The 26,535-nt window shown below is 43.2% G+C and overlaps 1 protein-coding gene across 6 annotated transcripts in view; it reads left to right on the top strand.

Moving 5' to 3' along the window:
• Window positions 1-26,535, top strand: part of RALGAPA2 (Ral GTPase activating protein catalytic subunit alpha 2) — a 96,739-nt gene that overhangs the window by 4,518 nt on the left and 65,686 nt on the right. For 4 of the 6 annotated variants that reach the window (XR_007628949.1, XM_050315752.1, XM_050315756.1 and 1 more), the window contains exons 2-21: window positions 1,371-1,481; window positions 1,971-2,020; window positions 10,811-10,868; window positions 12,264-12,307; window positions 12,746-12,920; window positions 13,381-13,496; window positions 15,569-15,707; window positions 16,951-17,150; window positions 17,882-18,103; window positions 18,790-18,963; window positions 19,585-19,722; window positions 20,111-20,259; window positions 20,656-20,767; window positions 20,975-21,212; window positions 21,750-21,914; window positions 23,059-23,199; window positions 24,504-24,641; window positions 25,160-25,254; window positions 26,066-26,156; window positions 26,302-26,478. Coding sequence is in view for 5 of the 6 variants with exons in the window: in XM_050315752.1 (XP_050171709.1) it covers window positions 1,371-1,481; window positions 1,971-2,020; window positions 10,811-10,868; window positions 12,264-12,307; window positions 12,746-12,920; window positions 13,381-13,496; window positions 15,569-15,707; window positions 16,951-17,150; window positions 17,882-18,103; window positions 18,790-18,963; window positions 19,585-19,722; window positions 20,111-20,259; window positions 20,656-20,767; window positions 20,975-21,212; window positions 21,750-21,914; window positions 23,059-23,199; window positions 24,504-24,641; window positions 25,160-25,254; window positions 26,066-26,156; window positions 26,302-26,478 (2,733 nt within the window). In the remaining variant the exon portion in view is untranslated. The remainder of the gene's footprint in view (window positions 1-1,370; window positions 1,482-1,970; window positions 2,021-10,810; window positions 10,869-12,263; window positions 12,308-12,745; window positions 12,921-13,380; window positions 13,497-15,568; window positions 15,708-16,950; window positions 17,151-17,881; window positions 18,104-18,789; window positions 18,964-19,584; window positions 19,723-20,110; window positions 20,260-20,655; window positions 20,768-20,974; window positions 21,213-21,749; window positions 21,915-23,058; window positions 23,200-24,503; window positions 24,642-25,159; window positions 25,255-26,065; window positions 26,157-26,301; window positions 26,479-26,535) is intronic. The other 2 variants (XM_050315755.1, XM_050315757.1) reach the window with 2 other exon arrangements.

Here is a 26,535-nt window from a genome sequence, read left to right as displayed (position 1 = left end):
CCCCAGCCTTGCTGCAGCACTTCCTTGGCTGCTCAGAAATTCTCATCCAGTCAATGGGATTTCCCCAAAGTCAGGATTCTGTCTCATTATCTCAAATGATAAATGGCCCAGGAAACTTTCCCTGATGTTTTCCATTTGAAAAACAGGAACGAGCCGTATCCTGCTACAAGTGAAACATATCTGGAAGAAAAGGCTGGGGCTGTAGGGATGCAGCTCACATCAGACTCACCCCGAGTCACCACTGAGATGCCACATTTAGAGAAAAGGAGAATTTATTTTTTGATAAGGCAGTTCCTTTCTCCCCCTTTCACAATTCACAGGGAAAGTTTCCTTTTTGTGTAGATTTTAGTGACCTCATTCCTTCATATGAAACGCCTGTAAATGAAGGCCTTGTTTTCCCCTGGAGTTGTGTTTAACAGAACGCATTCATGGAGAGGAATAATTGCACTCAGCTTGCAAATTTGAGACCAGTAGTTTGTAGGAAACAAATATCATGTTAAAGAGTTTCCCTGCACTAATTGTTTCCATAGTACGAGCAGCCAAGCAAAGCCTTACTGCAGGAAAGGTATTAATTTAAATAAAAATCTAATTGTCCAAAGGCTAAAGTCATTCTGTCTTCTGTAGTCATGGGATATTCTTGGGACTTGTTGCTGCAATCAGCTTTATTTTGGTTAGTGAATGGGTTTCTTACGGGGTGAAGCTTCAGTGAGAGGATGTGTTGTTAATAATTACTGTCCTTCCTCCTCTTAATTCTGGGTGGAATTGCTTAACCTTTCTGGACCAAAACAGTTGCAATGAAGAGCAAATGGGTGAAGTTGATGTGTTTGGCAAGTGTTAGGTTAAGAAAACATCAGACTTTTATCTTCTTAAAAAGTAAACTTAGTCCAAATTTCAGATATAAGTTAAGGCTTTGGAAAGTGATGCATGCCTGGGTTGCCATTACTTTAAGGAAAGAATTAGAAATATGCTGTTTTCTGAGTTGATCTGTTTGCCAGGTAAATTTAAGAACTGGATTTGCATCCAGAAATCTTTGCTGGTGTGTGTTTGTTTCCTCCAGCAGTGCCTGCTTGTTTCAGTGGTGCAGAAACTGGTTGGTTACATGGTTGAGACTTGCCTCATTTATTTTATTTTATTTACTGGAAAGCAAATGAGCCAAAGGCCCACTGCAAACTTTCATAAATTCAGTGAAAATGGACATTTCCCTGTTTTACTGGCAAGGATGGAGTCATATTTTAGTACTGAATGTTCATTGTAGTCACTAAAATAGGTTTGTATTGCATTTATTTCATTCTCTAATGCTAAATTTGCAGAAAAACAAGAATTTTCAGCATTCTGCTCTTGTGTAATAACACTGTTTCTCCTCTTTTCAGATATTGTGGATGGAAGTGACCTGAAGCAATTTTTTGACAATAATTATTCTCAAATTTATTTTATATTCTATGAAAACTTCATAACACTGGAAAATAGCTTGAAACAAAAAGGTAAGTTGTAGATATTTGCCAACAGGTGTTGGTTGGGGTTCCCCTCGAGTTCTCCAGAGCAATTCCATTAGAGGCTGTGCAGTGATTATCTGTATTTGTGTCAATAGTTTTATGCAGCGCAGTGTTAGTATTAATCACTTTAACTCCTGGCAGCAGAAGGGACGAGCATGGGAAATCGCTCTCGGAAATGTCCGCAGCTGATAAGATTTCTGAGTTCATTTTCATGACTAAGTGTCATTTCAGCACAGAGCTCAGTTCTGTGCTTTCCACACGTGTCCTCTCACCTTCTGCTAGGGTCCTGCTGCTCAGGTGAGACGTGGGCAGAACACAGAGAGGCACCACACTTTGGACATGTCTTGCACTTGGGATATTGGATAAAGATGAAAAATAAACTGGGGGACACCTTTGACTCAGCTGAACAACAACAGCCTGATGCTGCTGTCTCACACCATGTATTTAAGGCAAACAATATTGGTTTGTGTCTTGCAGGGAATAAGTCACAAAGGGAGGAGCTGGACTCCATCCTCTTTCTTTTTGAAGTAAGTTTTTCATACCATGAAGCAAATTTGTACTTCAAATCTCATTGCCATTCTGTGTTTACTTAGAGCTTTGCAGCGAGGGGTGAAACCAGGTGTCAGTCCCAGGGGAAAGGCAGAACAGAGCTGGGGAGGGCGTTCATCTTCCAGATACAACAATCATTTTATTATGCAGTGAGAATGTCGGTTAAATGAATATGCAGAGTTAAGATGTTTTTTCAAAATGGCTTGAAAATCCTGCAGTAACACTGTGTCCTGGGGATCTGGGGCTGAAAATGAGCTGGGGTTTTCAGGATCATTTGGGGAGCATGTGATCAGTGATTCCATAGCCTCTGTTAGGCTAAAGCTTTCAAAACATTCTTGTTTCTTCTGTTCTTTGAAGGTTTTGCTTCAGTATTTCGTGGAGGGGCAGTTCAAAACAGCAGCACTGTTTCCCTACACCGTGTCAGTGTGGAGTTCAGTGTTATGTTTATTTTGAATGTGTCACAGCAGGAGTCTGGGCCCAGCTCCTCTCACATGAAGGCATCTGTTGTGGTTACAGTGTTTGGTCTGGCAGCACAAGGGAAATAAGAGGATAGGAGTTGTCAGCTACTGCACATCAGTTTAATCTGAGCATGTGAAATACTAATTTGTTAAGACTTCTTTAGTTCAGTGGAGCATCCTTCACTTCCAGGAGCAAATCCTTCCCAGCACCGGCCATCAGAGCATGGGCAGTGTCTGGGGAGGAAATGTGACTGAGTTAACTTCTGCATAATCAAATTAGGATTGTTTTAATTAAAAGAAGAATAGTATGAGATAGATCATTTTCCGAGGTACCTTTTTAATTAGAGTTAAGACCTAAATATATTTGAATGTGAAATATCCATAAAATATCACTGGACCAGATGAAAGCCTAGCATATAAAAACATTCTTATAACGCATACTGAAATTCTTAGCATAAGCTCTGCCTGTCTCTGTACTCAGAAAGCAGTGGCACTTTTAAATATTAATTTTTGACAGTTACTTAGGAAAATAATTGGCCAGATTTCTTTCTTAAGGTTAAACACACATCTTCTCTTGATTTCTCTCTATTTCTGTTTTGTTTATTTCTTTCTCTTTGTTACTGCAACTACTGACTTATTTGCATGTTGCAACATAGAAATGCCATCTTTGTTTATATTTTGGGTTATTTTTTGGTAGGGGTGGTAGGAAAAAAGCCCTCAAACTTTCAGTGGGACTCTAGAAAGGGAAGTCAAAACAAAAGCTAATTGTTCTCAACTCTTCTCACTTCTTCTAAGAAAACCCAACCCAAACATGTGGTTTCATGATTTTGCATTAATGAGTAGTTTGTAGTTGGAATGGTGGTTATATTGATAATAGAAATGATGCTGTTTAGCCTAACGTGCCTGTAATGGGAAAAATGGCCATGACAACGATGACATGAAATCCTGGCGTTTTGTGGTCTCGGATTCTCACTTTGATGCAGCCAGTTCAGCTCCCTTTTCTTCTTCTCCCTCCCTTCTCCCCTGTAACCATGAGACCGAAATCTGAACTGTTCTTTCTGCTCCTTGCATCAGTAGGAATCTGCTTTGGGGTTTTGCCCAGGGTAGTGTCAAAGAGCATGAGCTCAAAAGTCTGCCAGGTCAGTGTTTGGGGCAGGAGAAACTCTTCCTGCTCCTCCCTCCCCAGGCCAGCAGGGAAGGCGTGGACAGCATTCACAGCTGTGAATGGCAGCTCATCAATACCCTTACACTGGAACCTTAATAGGGGGTGATGTTTCTGTGGCCCTGTCACTGAATGGCAAATAGTTAATGCTTGCTCACCTGCTGAGAGGGAATGGCTGCATTCCCAGGGCTCATAACTGCCCCTTAATACTCCCTAAAGCCATCAGAACATACTGTCTGAAGGAGGAAAAACCCACAGTTGTGTCTGAACTGTTTGGGGTCCCAGTGGGGAGAGCTGTGTTACAGCCGGGTCATGGACAGCTCTGGGGAACAGGAAGTGGTTTAAGGTATTTGTGTGGAATTCAGGGTGATCCACTTCACGGTGGGGATCTGCTGGAGTGACTTTGCAGTCCATGGAAAATGAGACTAGGTAAAGTATGCATGGGAGAACAGCCCAGTGGAGGTCTTGGAGCACAGACCAAGAACCCATCAGCCTCAACACAGGACAGGCAAAAGGAAATGCCAAGTGATGAAACATTCACCCTAAGCCGTAGGAAACAAAACTAATGATTGTGAAGCTTTCCATATTTAATCTGATGTCAGCATGAGGTAGGGGGTGCTGCGTTTTCTTCTGATTAGCTAAATAGGTAACTACTTAGGATTAACAAAGCCAGAGTCCAGGTGCTGAGTGCTAACAGCTTAAAAATCAATAAAAATATTTATGAGGGAATTGACTTTGCCTTTCCTGGCAGTTTGGTGGGATCGTGCTGCTGTTGTGGAGTGACACCTAGTGTGTGTATTGGGCAACAGAGGCCTTGCCCACAAATCCTCTGCAAACTGACTTAGCCCGCCTGTAATTTATGGACTTCTGGATTTGACACATCAGCTACAGAGCTTGGCCACTCAGCAACATCAAACAACGTGTTATTTAAAGAAGAAATGTTAATCAGAAGGGAGAAATGTGAAGGGTTAACTGTTCGTTTTGGAAAGTACTTTTTTGCAATTAATATCACAAAATTCTTAGTTCTAATTCTATATTCTCTAAGGTACTTTGGCCTTGTCTTTTTCCAGACAGGTATTTGTGAAATGATACAGCAGCTGTACTGTGTTATTTTTCCCTGTTTCAGCCAGAAGCCCGAAAATATGTGAACAACAGACTTGCTTGTTCTCTGCTGAGGTTTGGCTCTCTCCAGAGTTGCAGTGTATTTGCAGAACAGGTTCCTGTTACTTCTTGTGTCCCTGTTCTCAGGTCTGAGGGCAGCTCTGAGCCTGATGTGTCACAGACCTCACAGAAGGTGCACTGCACTTATGTCCATTATCTGGGTCCCATTACAGTGTTCTGTCATCACCTGCTTGTGAAAGCTTGGGGTTTTTATAATAATGTATTTTTTTCTTGCAGCATCAGGTACTGATTCCTCTGACACTGCATTTGTTTTATCTCTAATGAAGTAAAAGCAGGCTGATGGCTTTGATACAATACACAGATCGATTTCTTCCCATTCTCTGTAATTTGGCTTTAGTAGTGAAGAACAGCCACATCATACCTTTTGTGCTGATGGGGTCATAAAATTCATCCCACAGATTTAACACATTCACTGGATGAAGTGTTTTATTCTCCAAATTTTTCAGATAATCTTTCTAGTGTAGAAAAACTTCCTGAAACCACTTCTGGAAGTGGCTGCTGTTCCTGGAGGTGTTTCAGGTCCTGTCAACATAGTTCAGGTGTCACTGTAGGTTTGGGGACAGCTGAGGAGATGGGGTGCATGCTTCCACCTCCCATGGGTGATGTGTTTGCTGGAAGCTTCTCAGCTTGGATTTCTCTGCTTGTTTATATTTTACCAGTGCACAGTAACATAACATAAAGAACCCTCATGTTTGGCACTGCACCAACACACCTTGGGCACAGAGACTGCTTTTTCAGCCCTTCTAGTAGTGCTCATAACTAGAGCTGTTAGAATGTACAACTGTGGTTCATTCTGGAGTAAGACTGCTGTGGATATTTTAACTACCAAATTCTCCCAGCACCTTACAGGTGTCCTTTATGGAGACTGCTCTATGAATTAGCAGTGTTGGTGAAGCAGCTTAAAACAAATCTCCAAACCAGCGGTCATTTTTAGCAGGTCATTTTCAATTTCATGAAAACCTGCATCAGTGGACCTTGGAGTACTTTCGGATTCCTAGCTCTTTTTAAAAAGACTTCAGTGCTGTGTTGGTACGTTTTATGAATGTGCAAAAGGACACTCTTTTATATTTGTAGCATTATCTTAGGGTGGTTTGCTTGTCTTAGGATATTGTTGTTAATTACTTGCTACCTTTTGAACAAAAGTGAGTATAATTGAATCCTGAGAAATTAAATTGTGTATTGAAACGAGCCAGTGGTAAAAGAAAGTACTTTTAAAATTCTTTACAGGGAATAATCAAGTTGTTGTTGAGTTCCTGTTGCCACAAGTCCTGATATCTCATTTCTTGGGGTTGTCCCTGTTATTTAACTTTCTTGTTGCTGTTTGCATTTCCCTCACGTGTGTACAGCTCAGTATCTTAATTTCCCCACCTGTAGGTTATCTGACACTTGAAATCGAGTTACCATTAAGAGTCAGAGCTTAAAATGCAGAGTTGCAGCTTTAAATTCAGGTTGTCGGTTTTTTACAGCCTTGCAGTGGGTTCCTGAGGAATTCCTGCTGGGATTCCCAGTTACACTGTTCAACCTCCAGTGTGTCACACAGACTTGGCTGGCTGATTGTCAAGCTCACTAGGGTAAAAAAGGGGGATAAAAGTGCTTAGAGCTCTTCTTTTCTACACATAAAAAACTGCTTTTTTTAACTATTTGCAGTTCAATCTGCCATTGTTTTGATTTCATTTGTTATTGCTCTTAGTAAACATTCTTGTTATTCTTGCAGCATTCTGTGGTAAATTCTGTGTTTCCTATGTTTGACTTCAGAGATCTTACTGTGTCTTGTTATGCCTGGGGCAGTAATAAGTGCCCTGTGTGCTGTGGGCAGACATTTTCCCTCAGCAAATGACTGTAAATAATTTATTAATGCAATAAATGGAGATCCCTTCATTTAAACTGAACTGCTGCAGGCACAGCGACTCCATTGAGCTCTTGGCTTATCTGAGCTGGTGAATAGGAGCTGAAAAATTTCTCAGTTGCTGCAGGTTTCGATAGTTAAACACATTGTCACTACCACTGTCACTGCCTCCAGGAGCGTTCAGTCAGCCAGGGCACCTTTGGTGTGGCTGTTGTACTGAGACCCAGGTTCAGAGCAGCTCTGGCAGCAGGGCAGCTGGCAAACATCCTGGCTGTGGGAATCTCGTGGGAAGGTTTGGTCCCAGCTCTCCCCGTGTCGGGGCAGCACTCAGCCATAGGCACAAAGCTGCCAGCCATGGCATCGTTCAACAACGGGGGCAAAAGGAAAAGGCTTTGTAAAAGAAATTGCAGTGTTGGTGAAGTCGGAGCAAGTCTACTGAAATACAAACCTCGGTGGTTTTTATTCTGCTGTGATAAAAGAGAGAGATCCAGTTTTCAAAGTGCAGCATCCTGTGTAAACTAAGATTTAAACTTAACATTATTCCTAGTCATGCAGGAAGTCCAAACGAAAAAGAACTATGGATAATCAGTTAAAAGAACTGACAGATACCCTGATGTGTTGATCAGTAGTAATACCTAATTTCTATTTCAAGTGTGCTGTAATGGATTACCATATAGATGCAGCAAAGCACTAAGCATTAAATAGATCTATGTGTTTTCTGAAAAAGCAATATTATTTCGCACTGTGGGGTTTCTTAAAACATTTCTTATTAGTGTAGTGTGAAACTAGGAACAAGATGTCAATAGCCAGCTCGGATTCACAGCGGTGTGGATGGCAGCCTAGGCTGGAGGGGAAGAAACCATCATTTGTTTTATGGGAATAGCAGTATGTGATTTTTTAGAACACCAGGGTGGGGAGGGTGTAAAAAATGTTGGAAATGGGAAGTTACAGTGGGAACAACTGGAGCGTGTTGGTGATTTGTGCTGTCTCGTATTGCATTCCAACCCCATCTCAGTCTGGGGACCCCGGTGCTCACAGGCAAAGATCACCAGTTAAAAGTTGTGCTGGCTGGGACTGGGGTTAACTCATAACCTTCAGTACCTTGTGTTTGAAGGTGTGGGTTTTAACCATGGTAACATGTTTTGGCATCAGGAACAACTGTGGAGTCTGAGTTTCTATTTATGTATTATTTATACCACCTGTGCTCTGCAGCAGAGCTGTGCTGTCTGCAGTGGGGAGCTGGGACACCAGCAGTCCGGGGTGCTTTTTTACAATGACTCTGGTTGCTCCTGCGTAGGACCATGCAGGTGATTAATCACATCTTTGCATTTTTTTCAACATACATGTATTTATTGTTTTCCTAGTTTTGAGATGCTGATAAGAACTCGTGGGAAATAATTTTAATGGCTCAAGTTTTTGGCATACAGAAAGATTTTGGGATATGGAAGCTTTCCTCACGTGGTAGCTTCTGGACTATTGATTTCAACCCTTGAATTGTTTTGATTCAGTCCCCTGACAAGGGTGTTGGATTCTGTGTTTTGTAAAGCAAAAAGAACAGTAAGGGTGTTGTTTTCTGCCACAACCCTACCAGCTTTATGCAGTTTTGAATTTAAGCTTGCTTTTGTTGTTGTCCTCTGCAACAGCCAGTTTTCCAGGCTTTCTCTGGGCACAACCTTAACTTTCACATCTCAGTGTTAGTGAATTTAAGTTCTTTTTCAAACGGGTCTTTATTATGCAGCTTTTACCTTATCAGCTCACACAGCTCACACCTGTCATAGCTTACTCCCTGGAAGTGAACTTTGTTTTCAAATTCAGGTGAAATTGTGTAAAAGACTTAAACAATGGAAACAAAATGTGTGTGATTTTTGTCTGGTTTTCCATGATAAATGTGCGAAGTGTGAAGGTTCATCCCTGCAGTGTATTGTGGCACCTGAATCCAGCCCTTTTTTTGTTACTGGTTTGTTGAAGTGTTTGTTTCCTGGAGCTTTTTCCTTGCATGCCTTGGGCACACGGTGTGTGGTGGGCCTGGCACAGACCCAGCTCCCACACGGAGTGGCACTGCTTCAGTGGGGACTTGGAGTGCTCCTGGGTTAGCTTAGAAGCTCTTCTTGCCCTGTGCCAAGTTAAGGTTAATGGCAGAAAGTGTCCTGAGGAGTGATGGGCTGCCAGTGTTTTAACATTTGGATGGATGATGATAACTCCTTGTCCATGGATCCTGTAATCTGATTGGCAGAAGCCTGGTCCTCAACTAACAGGTAAAAAGGCCCAGTGTGAGTCATGGCCTCATTTTTAGCCAGTCAGATGCTTCATGCCAAGCCTGTTCCTCCTGCCCATGGAGGGGGAGCCAGACCTCTGGCCACGATTCCCCTGCTTCTGCCATCCCTGCTGCCACCGTGTCCTGGGCAGGGAGCTGGGGCAGTAACCCCAAAACAAAATACTCCGGGAACATAGATGGGAGTGCCTGGTTTGCATATTTACTCTGACTAAACTTGTAGAAATGCCCGGTGCTCTCTGGGGAGCACGTGCTCTGGTACCGGTGTGGAGGAGGAGCAGCCCGTCTGTGACCTGAGCTGTAGCTCCCTAAGTCTGTGAACTTGTCCTGACTTCCATCTTCTACCATGGAGAAGGGAATGGTCCATTTCCAAAAAGACTATTCTGAGTGTTGTATAGAATTTCTGAAGCACTTTGTTGTCAAAGAAAAGAAGTCTGTCCATATCTCAGGCACACTGCTGTCAGCACCAGTGCTGACCCGTGTCAGCGAGCTCCCAAGGGCTGCCCACAGTGCCACTTCTTGCTTTCTTGGCTGGGATGTTTCCTCTCATGAGCTTGGTGTGCAAAACACCAACAAATGGCTCACCATTGCTCAAGTGACTTGCCATTCATTTCTGCATCCTGCATGTGTATTTCTGAAAACGGGTCTTTGTTGTGCAGAAGTTTGTGCCAGTGATTTTTGTTTGATAATATGAGGAACTCTGACAGTCATTTATAATATTGTTCGATTTAACTTGATTTCCAAAAGTAGATGCTGAAAACTATTTTCCCCATTTAAATATATCTTCTATGCTCTATATTTCAATGGGTGGAAAAGTGTAAGATACAGACGTGTTTTTCTGTGGAACCTGTGTGGGGCCCTGTCCACTGTCACTCCTTTGCCAGGTGGAGCAGTGGTAGGTGAGCTGTCCTTGTGACTGCCTCACCTGCCTGCCGAGCCCTAGTCCTTACTGCCAGCAGTTTAAAAAAGAAAACGGTGTCTTGGAGCCTGTTAAAGTCCTGTTAAAGCCATATTTACTCAAGTAAGACCCCGAAATAGTTTTGATTTATCCAGCTTATTTAAGAGCATTACCATGCACTGAACTGAGAAAGAAAGCGTTTGGAAGCCCCAAGTGTTCTTTGCAACTAAGATGATAAGACTCCTTTCAGGAAAGCACTTAAGCGTGTGCTTAAATTGCTTTGTGGGTGCCCTGTAGCGTAACCAAACTGTGGGGAATGGGTTTGACCACAGCCTCTCCCTGTGTTTGATCTGCCTCCGGGAGGAGCAGTCCTCAACTCCAGAGACAGGCCACCACGGATTATTCCCTAAGTGCTTTATTAACTGCCTGTGCTGGCAATTCAATTAGTCTGGCTTTGTGTAATTTGGCTCGGTTTCACTGAACAGCTGAAAGCACAGGTAAATGAGCTCTCAGGAAAACTAACTGCCCCGCTGTTCCCTGTGCCTCAGCCGGGGGTCAGAGCCCATTAGCTGATGGAATGATGGAAACACAGCCCGGAGCCGGCAGATGGCACCGGAGCCGTGACAGCGCCGCAGAGCGGCAGCCTAGGAGAGCCGCTCGGAATGTCTGAGCGCTTCATTGGCAGAGCTGGGGGTCTGCCACGCACGGGGAAGGGAAAGTGGTTCGTGACTGTGTCATGGGATTTGTTCAGGACCATTCCAAGTGTCTTTTTCCACAAGCAGAGAGCAAAGTCGTGGGCAGGAGTCCTTGTCACGATAGGCATTTCTTTCTGTTGTATTCTGTTTGTATGTATTACTGTTTTGTTTGTGTCATGTGTATTTGTTTCTGTATATCCTCTGATGACCCGGTTTATTATGGAAAATTTGACTATTTAGTTTTGTTTCCTGCAGAAAATATTGCAACTACTGCCTGAGAGGATTTTTTATCGATGGCATTTTCGCAGTATAGGTAAGAAGAAATGGTTTAAAAACATTCTAGTGCAAATGAAATCAGTATTTTCTTTAGTCACTACTCTGGTTCCACAAGCCCTGAATTCCCTCAGTACTGCCCACACAAGCAGGACTCACAGAGGAGGCTTGCAGCTCAGCATTCCCAAAGCACATGGAAAAATGTTTTTGCCTGCTGCAGCAGATCTGTGTCCCTTGCTTGGGATTGCCTGCTTCACTTTTATTTTGCATGAATACTCTTTCAAATTTTATCTTCTTGGATTGACCCTCTTCGCTTTCTTTTCTTGCTTGTGATGGAAGCTGTCAGGATGAGGGGAATTTAAACCAGCGCACCTTTTCCTGCTTAGGTCTCCCTGTAGATTCACAGACCAGCTCCAAACACTGGGAGTCAGGAGCGCTGTGCATCTGGATGTGACTTGCAGATTTGCAGCAGGATGTCTTTGCAAGCGATTGCACATGAAATGCCTCTTCCAGTCCATCCCACCAGGGATAGATGCTGTGTGGAACTCGATCCTCTCTGCCTCCTGGAAATTCATCCTATAGAACTTGGGCACTGAACAGGCGGCAGAAAAGTTGGCTTCAAACTGCTGCCAAAGTGGTCCCAAGATTTTGTTTTGCTGCTTTTTTTTTTTATAGAGGGGTTCTGTTCCTTCTGAGTAGGACTTTTTTGTTGTGGTTGGGTTTGGTTCCCAGCACTGTCTCACCAGCTGCCTTGTTTGTCATCAGAACAAGGAATTGCTGTTGCAGAAGAACAATGAGTGGAAGTTAAAGGTCAAGGAAGGGCTGTTGTCACATTTTCACTCAGCAGTGACAAAAATAAGAGGAGACATCTGCCTGACCACTTCATATCGGTTCAGCTGAGCCAGTCCAGAGCAAATTGGTTTCAGTCGATTGTTTTGTAGCTGACATATTCTTTATACTTCTCTTGGGTGGCTATATTGGGATAATTTTTTGGCTGAGCAATTTTTTACAGCTGTACCTTGGGATTTCCTTTTTGCATTAATGAGTGTTTTCTATACATGTTAATAATTTCCATTTAGTACTGTGAAGTGGTGAGATCTGGAGAGAAGGAACCTGTACATCATTCACAAGGGCTGTACATCATTCACAATCTTTGTATTTATCAAAATAATTTGAGACATTGTCATCTGACTAAACCCACAGTACCATACTGCAAAGACACACCTTAGTAAATCTTACTGCACTGATGATGATGGTGATTGTAACCACATTTACTTTGGGTTTCCCCTCCACACCACAGAGTTGTCTTAAAACCCAGTGCAGTGGCTCCAGAGTAAAGGCATTAAACTAACCTTTTCCAGAGTATTTTTAAAAAGCGTTGAGGTGGGAGGGCCCATCTTTGTGTCTGATAGTCTGTTTAACTTTTCTAATCCAGGGTCGATTCTGAAGAAACTTTTGCACACTGGAAATTCTCTCAAGGTATTTCTTTTTTTTCATACTTGTTTTCACTTTCATTCTTATGAAGCATATAACTTTGCAGCTTTCCAGTATCAGTGGTTTTAAGATTGTTAGGCTTTGTAATTTTACTTACCTTTTAATCATAAATCTTATTATTGTGATCCTAGATTATTTTAACATTTGTCTTCAATTATTTTGCTGCTTTAATGACCTTTGTAAAGTTGCCCAGAGAAGGTATTAATAGATACTGCTTAATGCTTCATTTCTTCAGCTCTCTTTAGCATTAAGTGTACCGTATTAAGCCTAGGATTAAAATAATACTGTGAACGCCCCTGGTATGGTGGAGAGGGTTCCTAGCACCTGGCTGGGCTGAAGACTCTCATTCTATGTGTTCTGAACCGTTTAACACATTGCTGCACTTACTCTGCTCTCTCTTTGCACAAATCCATCCCCTCTCAGATCAGATGTGAAGGAATCCGGCTGTTCCTGCTCTGGCTCCAAGCCCTCCAGACGAACTGTGGGGAGGAGCAGATCCTGCTGTTTGCCTGCCTCGTGCCCGGCTTCCCCCCGCTGGCGTCCTCGCGGGGGCCCTGCACCCTGGAGAGCCTCATCAGCCCCCCGGCCCCGCCCGACGGTGAGTGGGGGAGCACCTGGGAACATCTGGATGCGCTGCCCGGCACTGCAGGGTGGGGATCTGCCGAGCTGCCCTGCTTGCGGCAGCTGTGCGCAGCCTGGCGTTGCCACCCAGAGCAGTCTCAGGTTGTTGTTTGCCTCCTGCTTTGGGGATTTTTAATTGAGGGGCTGCGGTAGGAGCGTGTTACTGCACAATAAGCAGGTGTGCAGGTTTCCAGCTCGCTGCTTCAGCTGCAGTGCCTGCTGCTGTCAGTCCTTCCACACCGCAGGGAACCAGATGCCGGTGCCACCCCTGATGGGATGTGGTAGAACTTGGGGAAATGCCAAGCAGCTACTGGACTTGGGTTTTGTACAACTTAGTAGTGCATTAATGGATATTTTAAATTTATCTTTTCGTAGAAAATTCTTTTATTTCAATATTTTCATGTTTTCATGTCTGTGTTTTGAATATTTTGTTTTAGCTAAGGTTTTTCCAGAGGAAATAACCCCGCTTTTACCAGCTGTCTCTGGAGAGAAAATTGCTGAAGACCAAACCTGCTATTTTCTTCAACTCCTGTTAAAATATATGGTAATTCAGGTGAGGAGGATGTGTGTTTGTAACTAGTCATATCTGGGGGATGTACTGGTCATAGAATGTGAATTCTACACTGTATCTGTATGGAGCTGGCTTTGCCCCTCCCCTGGAAGAAGCTGGTTCCTGCACTTTATTAGTCTTGTTTTTGAAAAGAAAATCATCCCAAAGGTATTTCCTTCTGCCAGCTTTAGTTAAAGCAAGAAGTTTGTCGCGTTTGTGATAAGAATGAATGAATGTTATCCAAACTTGCAGGAAACTGACTATTATATGTGCTTGTGGTTTCATTTAGAAAATTGATATGGGGTAAAGATGAGATTTGTTCTCTTTGGACACATACCTAGATGAAAAGAAATGTAAAGGACCACTGGAGGAAGAGATAAAAAGAGATGGCTTCTAAAATTTCTTTTTTAAAAGGATGCAAGTAACATGTACATAAATTTAATTAGAAGTAGATTAGATGAATCTGTACAGGAAAGAAGTTGAGATAATGTATATATTTAAAAAGTACAAATCAGTATTTGAAATAAAGTGGAAACTGTATAGACAATGAATATTAAAGAGCTCAGTTTAAAAAAATAAATTATAATTAAATACTTTGACACACACTTTTTAATATCAAAAGGCAAGACCAAAGTGATATTTGGAAGGGATTTTGTCATCTTGAATACATGCTTAATTTTGAAAAGTGACTGTATGAAATTATCAGCTTCCTCCATGGCGCCCTTTGTTTTACATATCAGAATCTCACAACTCCAGTTAAAAATAAAATTTCAGTCTTCCTTTTATACTGTTTTTACATGTTTGGGATCTAAACAAACCCGACTACACTGTAAATCCAATTGCACAGTGGTTCATCCACATTTATTTGTGGTGCTCGTTAGTGGGGAGCAGAGCTGGGCACTTTCCTTGCTGCAGACAAACTGAGATTCAAGTAATCTGATGGAAGTGCAGAGTGATGACTTAGAGCCAGAACACAGATCACATCTGCATCTTTAAGAAAGTTTCTGCCTGAGGAGAATGTAATGTGTCATGTTATTTACATCACACTTGTGATGTTTATTTACATCGCAAATAACATGATACAAAGCCTCAGCAGTCTTGTATTTTACGAAAGCAGGGCAGGGCAAGTTTCACACAGAATCCCAGAATGGGTCAGGGTGGAGGGGACCACAGTGGCTCATCTGGTCCCACCTCCCTGCTCCAGCAGGGTGATCCTAGAGCACAGGGCACAGGACTGTGTGCAGGCAGGTCTGGAATATCTCCAGTGAGGGAGACTCCACACCCTCTGTGGGCAATCTGTCCAGTGCTCAGTCACTGCACAGGAAAGTTTTTCCTCATGTCCAGGTGGAACTTCCTGGGCATCAGTTGCTACCCATTCCTCTTGTGCCATTGCTGGGCACCCCTGAGCAGAGCCCGGCCCCGCCTCTGGCATGTAAACTGTGTCAGTCATGTGCAGCTCGTCTCAAACTGGAGGTGTTTAAAATGAAAAGAGTAACTCACTGTCAAAATCTGCCACACTCTTGCAAGGAACTGTAGTTCAAAACTGTTGGTGAAGAGCAACCAGAAAGTCTGTGTGTGGCTCTTTGCTGTTGGCCATCAGGAACGGGAGAGTGCCATTTTAACCAAGCTGAGATGTCAGTCTCTTCCCCCTCAGAGGAAAATAACTGTGCAAAGCAGAATGGCATGTGTGTGTTTAGCCATATTAAATGTGGGCACTGAGGATGTTTCTGATGAAGAAAATAGTTCTGATAGAAGTGTAGCCCAGAGTGACTTTGTCAAAATTTATATGTGAGAAGCAAATTTGGTAAAAGCACACCCAGTATGACAGCTCCTGTGTTCCCAGCACAAACACACTGGCTTCTGCTGAGCTCACTGTCTTGGGGATGCCAAAGGCCTCTCAGGTTATTCTGGCTTTATATTCTTACTGCAGTTTGTCAAGGGTGTTTCAGGACTGTGCTAGTTTATCTCCTGTTAAAGTGTGGTTGCTTACTTTTTGTGTTCAATGCAGGATGTTTGTCAGTATAACACATTAACTGAAAGCTTTTTGTTTGTTTCTCTTTAACTCCATGACACAGGCTGCAAGCTTGGAGTGGAAAAACAAGGAGAACCAAGACACTGGGTTTAAGTTTCTCTTTACCTTGTTTAGAAAATACTATCTTCCTCACTTGTTTCCATCTTTTACAAAGCTAACCAACCTCTACAAACCTGTGCTTGGTAAGTTGTGGGTTTTGTCTTTGAAGTTGGAGAAGCAGGTGACTGTTCTTGGCAGCATCTCTGTTACCTGTGGGCTTATTAGCACAGCTCTGTTGGATCAGGATTCTTCCCCCTGGTTTCTTGTTTTCTTTGAGCACAACCTTTGACTTGCTGTGACAATGCAGGAAAGTGCTGCTGCTCCTGGCCAGTTCCCCTTTCCTAGGGATGTGTCCACTGGCACAGCATTTGTGTGGAGTGAGCATGGCTCTGTGATATTAACAAAAGGAGACAGAACGTGCTCTGTGATGGTTTTTTAGAGAACCAATGAGCTGTCCAGGTGTGGGGGAGTAGCTGACTTTGTTACCCTTGTTTGGCTCCTTTTTTCATTGGAGTGAAAATGAGCATGAAGGGCCAATAGAAATAAAATTGAGATGTACCTCTGCAGTTGTAGGATTGAAAGCATGTTATTTCAGAAACAAGGTTTTCCTAAATTTCTACTAAATTATGTAGTACAGTCAATAGAATCAGTGGTGTTAGTCCTCACTTGATGTAGTGCAGCCTGTTCTTCATCATCCTTCTCCTCCCTTTGACTTTTACCTTCTGTTTTTATAGTTTAATATTTAGTGTCCAAAATCACCTCAGTGCCACCTGGGCTCTTGTTCACCCCTACAGCTCAGGCCTTCTGTGTTTTTCAGCTGTGTACAAGTGATTTTTCCTTAAATCTAAGCACTTGAAGAATTTGTGACCCAACCTGTCTCCCTTCAGCAAATCTTCCACTTCTTCCCATGTGTTTTCTGTCTTTTATTTCAGTGTGTGAACTTCTCTTTCTGATGCACTAAGAATCCTTTTCTTCTTCATCTTTGTACTGTTGAGTGTACCAAAACCATCTTCTCCTTCTCTCTGCACTTTATTAAAAGACACTGTGAAACTGATAAAATGAACTTACACTGTAGCAGGAGGAGTTATCTGTTTCCGATTTTGCCCTTCTTTTTGCAACCCTTCTCTTTGACTTTCCTTTGTTTTGTGTGATACAAGTGTTAACCTGCAGGGAGGATCTGTGCTGTTATGTTCTCGCTGTTCTTTAGGAGGGATAAATTATGATAGAATATAAGCATTAATACAATAAAAGCAGTCAGTCATTGCATCTGTTATTTCACAGGGAGAAAATGTTGGTGACGTGTTCATTACGTTTAACCAGAGTTTGGAAGCTGTTACAGTTTTCAAGATTACATTTTCTTTCGATGTTTCCTTTTTCTCTCACCAGATATTCCTGATATCAGGCCGAGGCCAGTGTACGTCACTGCAACGCGCAACAATGAAAGTGTCTATAGCACGAAAATCCCGTACATGGCAGCTCGAGTTGTTTTTATTAAGTGGCTTGTTACCTTCTTCCTTGAAAAGAAATATTTAACTGCTGTTCAGAACACGAAAAATGGAGGAGAAGTGCTCCCTAAAATTATTCAGGTGGGCTTCAGAGTTTACCTCTCTTTTCTTACGTACATGCTAACCTTGCAGGATGATCTCGCTGCACTGACAGCTGAAGCACAAAGAAATGCTACCCCATAGGGAATAAATGATGTAGATATTTACTTGATTTTCTTTCCTTTGATGGAGGAAGGAATCTCCAAGCAGAGCCCTTCAGTAATTCACTAGGAGTTTATTTTCCTCGTAACTTGTTGCATTACCAGCTCCAGCAGTATTATATTTAGACTTCTGGAATTTACTCTGTAAACTGTCATACTTAGTTGTGCCATGGACCATCTCCCAGTGACTTCGAAAGCTGTTTTGTTTTCATCTTGGTTATAGCAGCTGTTTACAAAGAGATATCAGAGAAGTATTTCACTTTCAAACTGCTGGTTCAGTCTTCTCTAGGATTAGGGACTTCCCAGTGAGTTTTAGAGAAATAGATGCTTTTTCTCTTAAGAGACTCTCCAGTTTCCTCTCTGTGCCTTCCTCCACTCCCACCACTGCACCCCTGCTCTTTGAAGTGGACAAGTCAGTCAGCTGCTCTGGCCCATAGGAAGGGTACAACTTGTGCAGTACAAGACCAGATTCCTTCCTGGATCCAGCAGTAGACCGAAAGTGGCTCTGCCTGAGTGCTGGCTCCCAGCGCGTTGTGCCCGGCAGTGCACTGGCATCCCAGCGCTTGGGTGGGTGCCGCTGCAGCTGTTCACGGGGGTGTTTGCTCTGTGCAGACGGTGGGGGTGAGCCAGGACAAGGCGGTGGAGCCCGAGGGCAGCGCGGCGCAGGAGCAGGACGGGAGCCACTCCAACAGCAGCACCTTGTCCGACAGGAGGCTCAGCAACGCCAGCCTGTGCAGCATCGACGAGCAGCACCGCGGCGTCTACGAGATGGTGCAGAGGATCCTCCTGTCCACCCGCGGCTACGTCAACTTCGTCAACGAGGTGTTCCGACAGGTCACTGCCAGGGCTGCTTGCTGGGGAGTTGTAATTTTTGGGAGAAGTGTTGTGACTGTGAGGAGAACACTGAGAGGCTGGTGTCTGGTGACTGGGCAAACGTGATGCTGATCACACCAGACCCTTTTAGGCAGTTGTGCTGTGGGGATGCAAAGGATCCCCGGCCTGAGCAGTACCTTTTGGAATGGGTTTGCAGCTAAACTAGGATAGGAGATGCTGTGGTTTTGCTCCTGTTGATCAGGGAGAGTGGTAATCTATTCATAACTCAAAGGGACTATTTCTAGTATGAAGAATGTATTTACATCTATTTCCATGCATTTGTCATATAATGCACATTGATATAATTTTTTTAATTGGCAAAATATGCTTTTTGGTACCAGATGACATTTTCAGACATTGATTTCACTGCAGTGCAAAGGTCTTGTGTCACTACTATACTTTTTTTGGTCTCCTAAGACCTGCAGAGGTATGGGGTAGCAACCAGTCTGGCCTGTGTAAGCCCTTGGAGAGAACATCTTCCCAGAATGATTCCCAGATAACATCTTGAGTAGTGTGTTGGAAATAAACTCATTGTCTTGATTTCCAGAATTGCAGTGAGCAAAGATGAGCACTGTGGGAGGGGGGCTGTTTGTGTGCATCGCATCCATGTCCTACATAGAGTAAAATCAGTGAACTTTTCATTTCAGGCTTTTTTGTTGCCGCCTTGTGATGTATCCGCAACACGGAAGGTGGTGAAGGTGTATCAGAAGTGGATACTGCAGGAGAAGCCGGTGTTCATGGAGGAGCCAGACAAGAAGGAGGACAGCCAGGATGCTGTTGTCCACCTGGAAGACTCCCCAGTGCAAACAGACGGTAAACATGTATGGTATCCCTGTTCCTTACTTTGTTCTGTCTGCCTGCAATGCAGGGCTTAAGTTTTCACCTCGCTTTGTAAAGGAGCAACAATTCAAACTGTGTGGGGAATAAAGGTTAAAAATTACTTTTATTTAAGGACTCACAATTTAAATAGGTACTGATTGTCCAGTAGCACTATGAAATGTAAGCATAGGTGCAATTTCTGTGCCTCATCTTTTTAATACACTGTTTTGAAGCGTCAGTAAAAGTTCTTTGACGCTATCGATGCTGTTTAAAGGGATGTTTTGTTGTACTGAGGAAGAGGTTTGAGTTGTAAATCCTAGTAAGGATTACAAGGTTTCAGCAGATTATTTTTGTAGAGGATTTAGAGTTTTGCCAGACTTCAATGTTACTACAATCAGTGACTACAAAACATGATGTGAAATATTGTAAATAACATACCTTCTGAAACTTTTATGAGCCTTTAAATTCCATATACAGCCTGTTTGTTCAGATAGTAATTCCTTGAGGAAATGAATGTAGGCCGTGACAGTTCCCCTTTTTTGCTGCTGACCTTTTAAATGGTTTTGATCCATGTGGACACATTCCTTTCTGCGCTGTCACTGACCAGGCTGTGTTTGTGGCAGCTTTCCTCGGAGCACTCCGGGCACAAGCGCTCCTCCAGCTGGGGCAGGACGTACTCCTTCACCAGTGCTGTCAGCAGGGGATGTGTGCTGGAAGATGAGGACAGAGATGTTAAAGCTGGAGCCCAGGCTGCCTTGCAGGTGTGCTGTGTGGGAAGGGGGCATGGCTGTAACTTACCTCGTCACGTAACTCACACTGCAACTTACCTTAGAGTCTCTGAGACGAAGGAAAAGAGTTGTTCCAGCATATAATGGCAGGAAACGAGTGGCTGGAGGAATGTCCTCTTGCCTGCCCAAACAGAAGGGACACCCACAAGCTCCATACTGAGCCCTGCCTGCCTTGGGGGGTCTGTGATGGCACATGGCTGCTCGCTGGAATGACGTAGAAAAACAGAGTGAGGGGTAACACATGGAACTTCCCCAAGGAAAGGGAAAGGTTTGACTAGAGGAGGACAAGTATTTTATTGTAAGTCTTGACTGTTTTCCTTGCTGACACTGTGTGAATGGAGTGTCAATGCCTGTGTTGAAGGTGTTCCTGACAAACTCGGCGAATGTTTTCCTGCTGGAGCCGTGCACTGAGGTCCCGGTGCTGCTGAAGGAGCAAGTCGATGCTTGCAAAGCTGTTCTCGGTATCTTCAGGCGCATGATAATGGAGCTGTCAATGAATAAGAAGACGTGGTAAGCTTCATGTGGCACCATTTAAGAGGAAGTTATCAACATCTAAACTTTCAGGGAGATTTATTGGCAGGGAACAGGTTGGCTTTATCAGGGGCAGACCTTGCTACCTAAGTTACATTTGAAACTTGCCTCTGAGTTGATTTGAGAGATGGCAGAACCTGCTGAGCCCGCGTCATTGTACTGCTTCACTTCAAAGTTCTGGCTGGTATTTCCATTCCTAGCTTCACCTCAAAAATGAGCTTTTACATCCACAGCCAATAGCTGGGGCTATTTGCAATGATCTGTGAAGTCCAAAGCGTGACTGTATTGTCAATAAATGAGGCTTGCTGGAGAATTAAGGAAAAAGTACAGTTAGTAGAACATGTGAACAAATGTGTAATTTTGTTTTGGAACCAGGGAACAGATGCTCCAGATACTCCTCAGAATAACAGAAGCTGTGATGCAGAAGCCAAAAGAAAACCAGACAAAGGACACATTTGCCCAGAGCATGGCTGGGTTGCTGTTCCGAGTGAGTGAGTGGGGCTGGTTGGTTTGTGTTTGCCCATCAGGATTGCTCGTGGTTTTAGCTAAGTGCTACTGCACAGTGCTATGAAACCTGCTGGTATTACTGGGAAGGAGGATTTTTTTCCTGTTTTACAAGTCATTCTTTTGTAAACTGTGTGCTGAGTTCGTTTGTTGGACCTACCTGAACGGCCACTTGTGTGTTTTCCCTCAGACCCTGATTGTGGCTTGGATCCGAGCGAATCTGAGTGTTTACATCTCTCGGGAGCTGTGGGATGAGCTGCTCAGCGTTCTGTCCTCCCTGACGGACTGGGAGGAGCTCATCAACGAGTGGGCCAACATCATGGACTCCCTGACAGCAGTGCTGGCCAGGACCGTGTATGGCGTGGAAATGACCAACCTGCCCTTGGACAAGCTCAGTGAGCAGAAGGAAAAAAAGCAGAGGGGAAAAGGTCAGCCTGTGTGCTCAGGGCTTTCTGCATCGAACAAGTTAAATATTTAAGTTTAATTTTTAAAATTAATTTAATCTAACATTAAATGCTACCTAATCTAGAGTAAGAACCTGTTTAATCAAATGTGAAGCACTTTGGATTTCTGTAGTCATCCTTCCTTGAGGAGGAGAGGTAGTTGGGGTCAAGAGTAGATAGGGAGCTGTTGAGGTTTGAGTATGTGCTTACAGTCAGTGCTTTCTGTGTAGCAGAAATGAAAGGTGATTTCTTGTGCTATAGAATGTCACAGGCATCTCTGTAAACATTCCTTTCCCTGTGTTATTAATAAACTTTATTATTTACATTTTTTTTAGCTGCACTTACATGCCACCTTGAAATTGAGGCACAGAGTTGAAGTACCAATTGGTTTTTATTAATAGTAAAAACTCATCTGTGTTGTTGAAACTATTAATATTTGTCACGTCTGAGTCCTTTCATCCCTCAGCAGAAATACATGCCAAAGCATCCAGTGCCAGAGAGTGTTGTGTTCTTTGTCCTAAGGTGGCATTTTAGAGCCTCAGAAGACAGCAGTGGTGGGAAGATCTTTTTCATTAAGCTGGAAGAGTCATCCTGAAGTTGTGGAGCCGATGAGATTCAGAAGCGCTACAACCTCTGGGGCCCCAGGAGTTGAGAAAGCCCGAAATATTGTTCGTCAGAGAGCGACAGGTTAGACCATAACTAAGTGCTTTTGTACCCCTACGCTCAGTAGCACAAGTTTTATATCTGCCTTTGGGGTGTGGCTGCTGCCAAAAGCAACTTAGTAATTACCTGCCCAAACAGGTGTTGTGTGCCTGCACCTGGATGTCTTGACCAGTGGGAGACATGGAGTCAATGTACTTTGGGGAATTCTAAATGTAAACTTTTAGCTACAGGACTTAGAATTGCAAGTTGGACCTGTGCATGGTAGGGCTTTTTGTGAAGTACATTACTGTTTTTATCCATTCATAAGAAAGCATGTTACCATCAGCCACATGACAATCACACATAATAAACCAGGTATTTAATATACAATTGTATCCTGTCATAGTTGCTTTATTTTCTCTCTTTTTCTTATCATGATGAGGTTTTTCTCTCATGTTTACTTCTGGAAAGAGGAAAGCAGGAGAAGGGAGACTGGAGTAAGGAATGCTGGGGAAATGTCAGAGACCCCAGACATGGGCCAGGTCCCTGTTTGTTGGAGCGTTTCAGCAGCCTGAACTGGCCTCTCTTTGTTTCCTGGTAGCATCTTCCTGTGTGCCAGTTCACTGGGCTGTGCATCCAAGCTCTGCCCAGAAATTCTCTGCCTTTGAGCAGGAGTGTCTGGCTGCACAGCTCCCTCCCTGCTTCCGAACTGGCTGTGGTCCTTGCCAGGAGAACTTGAAGGACATTCAGAGTGGTTTGTGGCTGCAGGCTCTGTAACTGAGCCAGAGCCTTCAGCTGGGATCACAGAACACTTCAGCAACAGAATCACTTCATTCTCTCTTTTATTTTCAAACTCAGCGGGTCCCTGTTTGTGCTCCAGGAGAGGATTCTCTGCTCTGCTGCAGCATTTCTCCTGTTAGAGCAGTAGGGAGAACCTGGAAGTGTTGATCCAGGACTTTTCTTAGTTGTGTGTGTTCAAATTAAAGACACTTCCACACTTTGCTGTGATTCAGAAATCCCTAGTTATGGCCCTTTCAGTGTGAGAGATGCAGTTGCACATTATTAACTTGTATCTTGTGGGGAAAGTTGCTCGTAGTTTTTTTATCCCAAAGCATTGTGTTTGAAATTTAGAACCCAAATATTTCATTCCTTTGTCTGACATAATTATTGCTTTATTTTTCCCTGGAAGCTAAGCGAAGCCAGTCTATCAGCAACTGTGTCCACCTTTATGAGGCTTTGCCAGCTACTAAAAGTGTACCTCTTCTGCTTCACACTGTGAGCTCTCTCTTCCCTGGTATCTCTTACACTTCTTGCTCTCACAGACTGTCAGGTACTGTACTTTAAAGTCATCTTTTCTATCAATGTCCTTTGTATTTTTAAACTGCTGTCTGTCTGTTCCCTTTCTGTCCAATTGATTCTTCTCATTTTGTAGCACTGCAGCAATACAGTTTTTGTTCATTTTAATAGGAAAGATTACCATCACTTGCAATTAGATTTATATTCCCTAGTAACTGAAGTAAAATTTCCCAAATTTCTCTTCCTGGGAGGACTCCTGAGTCCTACCCAGGGCATTAGCTGCAGTAGCAAGAGAAGGAGAGTTTTGTGTGTGGTGCTTTATGGCTCTGTAGGGATTCCTGCTCTGTAAAATATGTTTGGTGTGTTTTCATCTCAAGTTGTCTTCAGGGGAACTCTGGAATTGTTCCAGCTAGTGAATTACATTGATTGCTTTCTTTTATTTGTTTCTGTAAGTAATTTCAAGTCAACAGTGATACTCTAAGGTCAGTAAATACCAGAAGTGTTAGCTTTTGTGCATGTGCCTCTGTGAGATAACTTTCTGAAATACCTGCCATGTTTATTAAGTAGTAAAACAGTATTTAAACTTGCACACTGCTGGATGGGAACACACTTGATGTGAGTGTTGCTGGTTTTTTGTTTGGGTTTTGGGTTTTTTTTCCCCTAATGCCAAGAGAAATGCATTTCTAAAAGCACTGTGTTGCTCCCTAATTCCAAGAGTTCCTGTTACTCCTTCCCCAGCATGTCAAGTTACTTTCTCATTGGAATTTTCATGCCTCTCTCTGTTTCTGATTTGCAGTTACATGAGTGGGTTTGTCCTCCCAAACTGTGCCTGAGTCAGTGTGTATACACAGTCATGTGTACCTCAGGGCTTTTCTCACTCCGAGGTGTTGCCTTTTTTCATTCTTCCCTTCCTCTCCTTCTGCAGGCAAAGGCAGGGAGTGCAGCCACCTCCTGCTCAGCATTTACAGAGGTTTTGCTGCCCCTGCTCTGTTCAGAACGAACAGGGGCCAGTTTGGGTCTCCAGCACTGAAAAACCCAGCTTTGCTTATAGGACATCCTCCCTCCCTTCCTCCTGTGAACCCCCAAAGTAATTTCTGTCCTTGTGTAGGCTTCTTACTGCTCACTCTGCTCGTGCATCTCTCTCTAAACTTTAAAACTTCCCTAAGGATATTTTATAAAACTTATATTATAACTTGTAAACTACTTGTAAACGTAAGAATTTAAAATATTTGCAAGGGTGACTATTTCAGAGAGCTTTCTTACACAGGGACTTCACACATGTAGACGTGTATAATCCTGAGCTCCTGCAAATATTTTGTGTTTTAATTAAATCAACAGAAGTTGAAGAATCTCAACAGTTGGAAAATTCAGAAGCAACAGAAGCTGTGGGCCCGTTTGCAGAGCAGGAACAGCAGCTGACTCGCAGTAGCAGCACTTCAGATATTGCAGATCAGATTCCATCTGATTTTTTTCAAGGTAATTTTGGTGAAATGCAGCAGTGCTGTACTTCTGAAGAGAAAGTGTTGAGACTTGTTCAGACTCATAAATGCTGCTCTTATTTATTGTGATTTCCAGCTCTCCTCTAAAATGGTTTTTATCTTGTTTTCTTAGTAAATATGTAGTTGGTATCTTGTTGAAAGAACTGTTTTTAAGAAGTTCAAGACCACAACTGCAGGACATGACCTTTTATAAAGCAGGGAGGATAAAAATGAAGCCTGGAATGTATACGTTTTTGTATATAACTCTTCAACTTTTTTTCACCTGACTTGCATTTAAATTTAGTGTATTCAAGGTGCAAGTCGAGTTCTGTTCTTCCTGTGTAGGTCTGTTATGCTTCTAAAGGGTTTTTCAAAACATCTTGTATCCCACATGAATGTTGTATTGCCTCCCTCAGCTATAAATTCGAGACATGTCAGTGAAATCTTCATGTGGCTTGCTATGTACTTTGGTACCACAAATGTCTGTAATTCTTGTTTACTTTCCACAATTTCTAGGTAAAAAGGGTGGAAGTTCTCATAATTCAACTTCAGACTCCAAATCAGTTCAGGAAAATAAGGGACATGCAAAGAAGGAGGAGGAAGCTGAACAAGTAAGGCGAACCAGAAAGTGGTTTTTGTATTTCTAAATCAGATGCCTTTTAGCATTTAGAAACTCTGGGAAGCGAAAGTGTGAAAAATCATTAATCACGTTTCTGGTGTGGAATGTGGAACTGAGCTGTAACTGCTGATTATACTGTTTGGTGTGGTCAGTTTGTGTCTCCTGATCTCGTCAGCTGCTTCTATGGGTTTATGTAGTTCTAGTTTTCTGCAAGACTTTTGTGCTCTTTCAAAATATTAAACATCAACAAGAAGTTCATAACTTTTAAGATATAAATAATTCATGGCTATTATAGAGCTACAGTACACTGGAATAAATGTTTGATGGTTTAAAGTAGTGGGGAAAATGCTTCTCTTCAGCACAGTTTTATCACCAGCCGTGCATGGCAGATGTTTGTGTGAATTGACATTAGGACAGGCAAACTTCATACATTTTTAATGGCAACTCCTGAATGAGCAGTCAAAACAATAAATGACTCAGGCTTTCATCTTTAAAATATGAAAGCTGAAAGATCTTTTGATGCTTTATAAAGTTTTGAATTATTTCAGGTGTGTTGAAAAACACAAGTAAAAGGTCCTGGTTGTTGGTGTGTAAACTGAGGTTATGAAAGGGAGGATGAAGACTGACACGGAAAGTTTGTTTTCCCAGAGACACTTACAGACACTCGGGTAGTCTGAATATCCATGAGAATATCTTGGCTGAGTTGTAATTAATTTCTAATAACTCTGTGTGCGTCAGATTTGCTAAAACGTGATGTAGTTCTCAAAGCTGTAAAAAGCCGAGCTGACTTTTTTTCTGTGCAGGTGCTACTGCGAAGGAGCAGCAGTACAGCTGAATTAGATCTCAAAGCAGACTTTCAGCCTTCCTATGGGAATTACAGGGAGAGAGAAAAAAGTGAGTTCCGAGAAACACGGTGCTTTTGTAAAGCGAAGCAGTTGAACTCAGCATCACAGCTGTGGTGGTTGCAGACAGGAGACGCTGTTCTGCTGGTGCTGATGTGGCCCCGTGGCCCACGCTCGTGTGCTTCTGTGCCGTGCAGGTGAGAGCGTGAGCAGCGACGCGTCCCTGGGCTGCGGTGCCGACGTGGACATCGCGCTGCTGCCCTGGCAGGCGGCCGAGGATGATCCTGATCCCGGAGCAGCCGCGGAGGTGTGTGTGGATCCCACTGCCCCGCGCTGGCTGCAGCTCAGCCCCTCAGAGCCCGCCAACCTCACAGGTACTGCACCCACAGAGCCTCTGGGCCAGCCCGCCACTGTCTTGAGGGGTTTCTAAG

The sequence above is a fragment of the Myiozetetes cayanensis genome, unplaced genomic scaffold (genome assembly GCF_022539395.1).
Source record: "Myiozetetes cayanensis isolate MyiCay16 unplaced genomic scaffold, myiCay2020 scf2-11, whole genome shotgun sequence".
Taxonomy (NCBI): domain Eukaryota; kingdom Metazoa; phylum Chordata; class Aves; order Passeriformes; family Tyrannidae; genus Myiozetetes; species Myiozetetes cayanensis.
This window is presented reverse-complemented; position numbering and strand designations above follow the sequence as displayed.